The 3464-nt window shown below is 45.6% G+C and overlaps 1 protein-coding gene across 1 annotated transcript; it reads right to left on the bottom strand.

Annotated features, from left to right (window-relative positions):
- Nucleotides 1-1304: 1304 nt before the first annotated feature.
- On the bottom strand, nucleotides 1305-2725 carry gsx2 (GS homeobox 2). Its single transcript, XM_076039311.1, has 2 exons — nucleotides 2214-2725; nucleotides 1305-2079 (listed from the first exon to the last, which is right to left on the bottom strand). The coding sequence occupies exons 1-2, from the start codon at nucleotides 2587-2589 to the stop codon at nucleotides 1739-1741; spliced, it is 717 nt and encodes a 238-aa protein (XP_075895426.1). The 5' UTR covers nucleotides 2590-2725; the 3' UTR covers nucleotides 1305-1738.
- Between the last annotated feature and the right edge of the window lie 739 nt (nucleotides 2726-3464).

Below are 3464 nucleotides of genomic sequence, written 5' to 3'. Positions count from 1 at the left end.
GGGACCAAAACTTTCACCTGCTTCCCCTCTCAATTAGGAATGTATCCCAAACTCTGACAGAAACGAGTTAAATTAGGCATCGGCTAATTTCCAGTCGCCCCCACCCCCTCCTTTCCCCTGGCCTAACCCCCACCGTCCCGCACGCACCCCCTCGGAGTCCTTCCATTTTGAGCGTGCCCCCTTAAATTCACCACAGGTTGAAAGGTTCAAATAGTGCCTAATGAAACAGTGACTAAATCGTTGTGTGTCGCTTGGAGGAACCCTGTCGCTGTCCCTCAAAGCTCTCTGAGCGCTCAGCCGTCAGGGGGTCCCCGGGCCTAAATGCGAGTCCCTAGGCAGGACAATCTAACCTGTCAAAGCCTTTGCCCACTTTCTATATATCCTTGTTCTGTGGCTTGGAGCAATGGCAGCATAATCAACCGACGTGGGACCAAGAAACGCAATTAAACTCGCCTCGGACAAGCAAAATCTTTTCAAAAGGGGAACATTAATGGGCTATTGGCTGCTTCCCGTTGGGCGTTATCGGGTACCCTTTTGTGGTCAGATCTAAAGGAGAAATTACAGCTGATTTTTTTTCCATATATGTGTGTGCCTGTGCGTGTGTGTGTGTGTGTGTGTGTGTGTGTGTGTGTGTGTGTGTGTGTGTAGATGCAACAATTTCGTTTTCTATTAAACCTCTTATATCAACTAAATGGAGGTATAATAATAGTTAGATTATAAATAGATGATTTAAGTTTAAAAACAGCAATGCAAATGCAAATGAATAAAAGATGTCTGGTGATGATCATTTTTTGTTTGGTATTTGAGAAAATCAGCCCATTATTGGTATTTATTTATTTATTTATTTTTCTTAGTTCAGTCTTAGAGATTGGGGTTAGGAGTTTTTACTTCTTGCTAGTCCTTTTCTATATTCCGTTGCATTTATTTTTATTTTATTTTTTCTTTTGCGTACTTATCAATCTTTTATTTATCATTATTAATATTTAGTTTAGTTTAGTTTAGTTTTGTAGCCACTGTTTCCATGGTATAAATAAAGATGTTTTTTAAAACCAGAATAAAACTTTACAATATAATAACATGAATATGTCCTCCAAGTGTCCCTACTCTCTATACGTTTTGTAATTATTAGGGACATTTTGTCTGTGTCATTTCACTTAAAACACGTAAATATCTCTGTAGTGCTGTTTCCCAGTGTCAGTTGGGTATTTTTTTTATTTTTTTATTTTTTTTTATCATCTAAACAGTTTTGCATCTTCAGCTCTTCATAGAAAAAAGGCAAAACAATGACAACTTTTCAGGTTGACTCGTGTTTATTACAATAAATACAGATATACATAGTGTACAAATTGTTGCGTGCAGGTTCCACAAAAAAAAAGTTGGGCCCATTTTACGCACAGCCTTGCGGCAGGGACGGGATCTCAGGCGGTACAAGGCAAAAACATTTACTGGGGATTATTAACCGGTTTCGGCAGATCCTGAAGGGGTCAAAATATGTCAGTCTATTGGCAAAAAACAGCAGGTAAAGTGACCCAGTATTTCACAATATATATTCACACATTTATTTATTATTATTATTATTATTATTATTATTATTATTTATGACGAAGGGTGAAGTTTATCGGACGAAGTTTGAGGAGGAAACTTTATATTCATGCGGGAGATTTTGGCCCAGACCTCGACGCCGTGACCCCGAAACCGTAGCAGCGGTAAGTGCCAGGAGCTGTGGAGAAGTTTGCCTTCAGATGTGTGACACCTCCTTCTCCTCCTCGGCGGAAGCGGGAGAGAGGGACTCCTCATCCTCCGACCTGGAATAGTCTGTGTGGCCGCTGGCGCACTTGCAACCGCTGTGCGCGCTCCTCTGGGTGGCCTTGCCCTCCTTCTTGTGCTTCACCCTGCGGTTCTGGAACCAGATCTTCACCTGCTTCTCTGACAGGTTCAAGTACGTGGCGATTTCGATTCTCCTCAGTCTCGACAGATACATGTTCGTGGAGAATTCCCTTTCCAGTTCCAGCAGCTGCGTGCTCGTGAACGCCGTGCGCATCCGCTTCCCGTTCTGTATGTGGCTGTTGTCCGAGGCGCCTGTTTTGAGGGAGAGAAACAAAAAAAAATAATGAGTTGTTGTCCTAAACTTACCGCGCGTAAAATCCGTGCGTAAAAAGCCACAGGTCTCGCTCGAAGACGCAGCGGCAGGCTGGAACAAACAGGTGGCTTACCGATGGAGAGACAGTGGTATCTCCTGGGGTCTGTGACGCTGAAGGTGGGCGCGCAGACAGGTGTGTGTCCCGGGTGCGCGAGCGCCGGCGACTGCTGGTGCGCCAGCCTGTGACAGAACTGCGCCTCCGCCGCCGGGAACTGGCCCTTCAGCATGGGGATGCCGCTGCGGGACGAGTGGATGTGGGAGGTGACGCACAGCGGGCACACGCAGAAGGCGCCGCTCTTCCTGGACGGGCACACCGGAGCCGTGACCGTCATGACGCTCGGCGAGTGCATGCTGATGGGAATGAGGAAGTCTTTCCCCGGATGGTCGGCCGGTGCCGGACGCACCGTGTCCTTGATGATTAAGGAGTCGACGTAGAAGGACCTGGACATGGCTGCGTGCTGCTCGGTTCGAAGGAGAGGCTCCCGGTGCGCAGGACGACGGCTGCTGCTACATCTGAACCCCTCGGGATCTCCAAAGGTGCTTATGTTTGATGCTTCAACAAAAGGGAGCCCGAAGAGGGCTGGCCCTGCAGCGTCACCCACGTGCGCACCCTGCCACAAGGGGGTTTATACTGTCAGCGACCCGCACCACGTGATGTCTCAGTGGGCCTCCAATCACAACTTGAATGTAACGCTTTTTAATCTCCTCCGAGCAGGACTCGGACAACTTGGAATAAAAACATTTTTTGGGAGAAAAAAAATTGAAGTGAAAAATTATCTTAAATTTCTTTTTTAACAAGGTTTCGCACCAGTTAACAAATTACTCACTTTACTTTACTTATTGTATCATTAATTATTTCACAATTGCAGATAACTATGTTTTTTACCCAGCCAGAGTTTTATTTTATTTATTTTTTAAATTACCCCCCCCCCATTGAAATTCACATAATTCAAGCGAATGTAACCTTACTCCAATGGCTATTTCACCTCCTTCCTTAAACCCAAGGTTATTCCACAATAAAATGTTCCCACCAAATGCGATTTACAGCAAATCTGCACGGGACTTTATTTCTAACTAATTGCTCCCCAGCCGTTATAATACGTGGAATCCGGCTGCACCAGGTTATTCCACCTCCGGCAATTAAAGAATTATGAACCCAGGAGTGTCGAGTCTGGGCCGCGGTTATTCGATGGCGATTAGGATTCAATTAGAAAGTGTTTATAATGGCCGCACTGTGCGGGGGTAAACAGGCAGCTATTCCAGAAATGCGCTAATCCCTCATCTTGTGACGATAATTAGCGAGTTAGAACCGCAGGGCGGGTCA

This window comes from Nelusetta ayraudi, unplaced genomic scaffold (assembly GCF_046127955.1).
Source record: "Nelusetta ayraudi isolate G7.1 ecotype Tasmania unplaced genomic scaffold, CSIRO-AGI_Nayr_v1 ptg000059l, whole genome shotgun sequence".
Classification (NCBI taxonomy): Eukaryota; Metazoa; Chordata; class Actinopteri; order Tetraodontiformes; family Monacanthidae; genus Nelusetta; species Nelusetta ayraudi.
The sequence above is the reverse complement of the archived record's forward strand: the minus strand, read 5'-3'. Positions and strand labels throughout refer to the sequence as shown.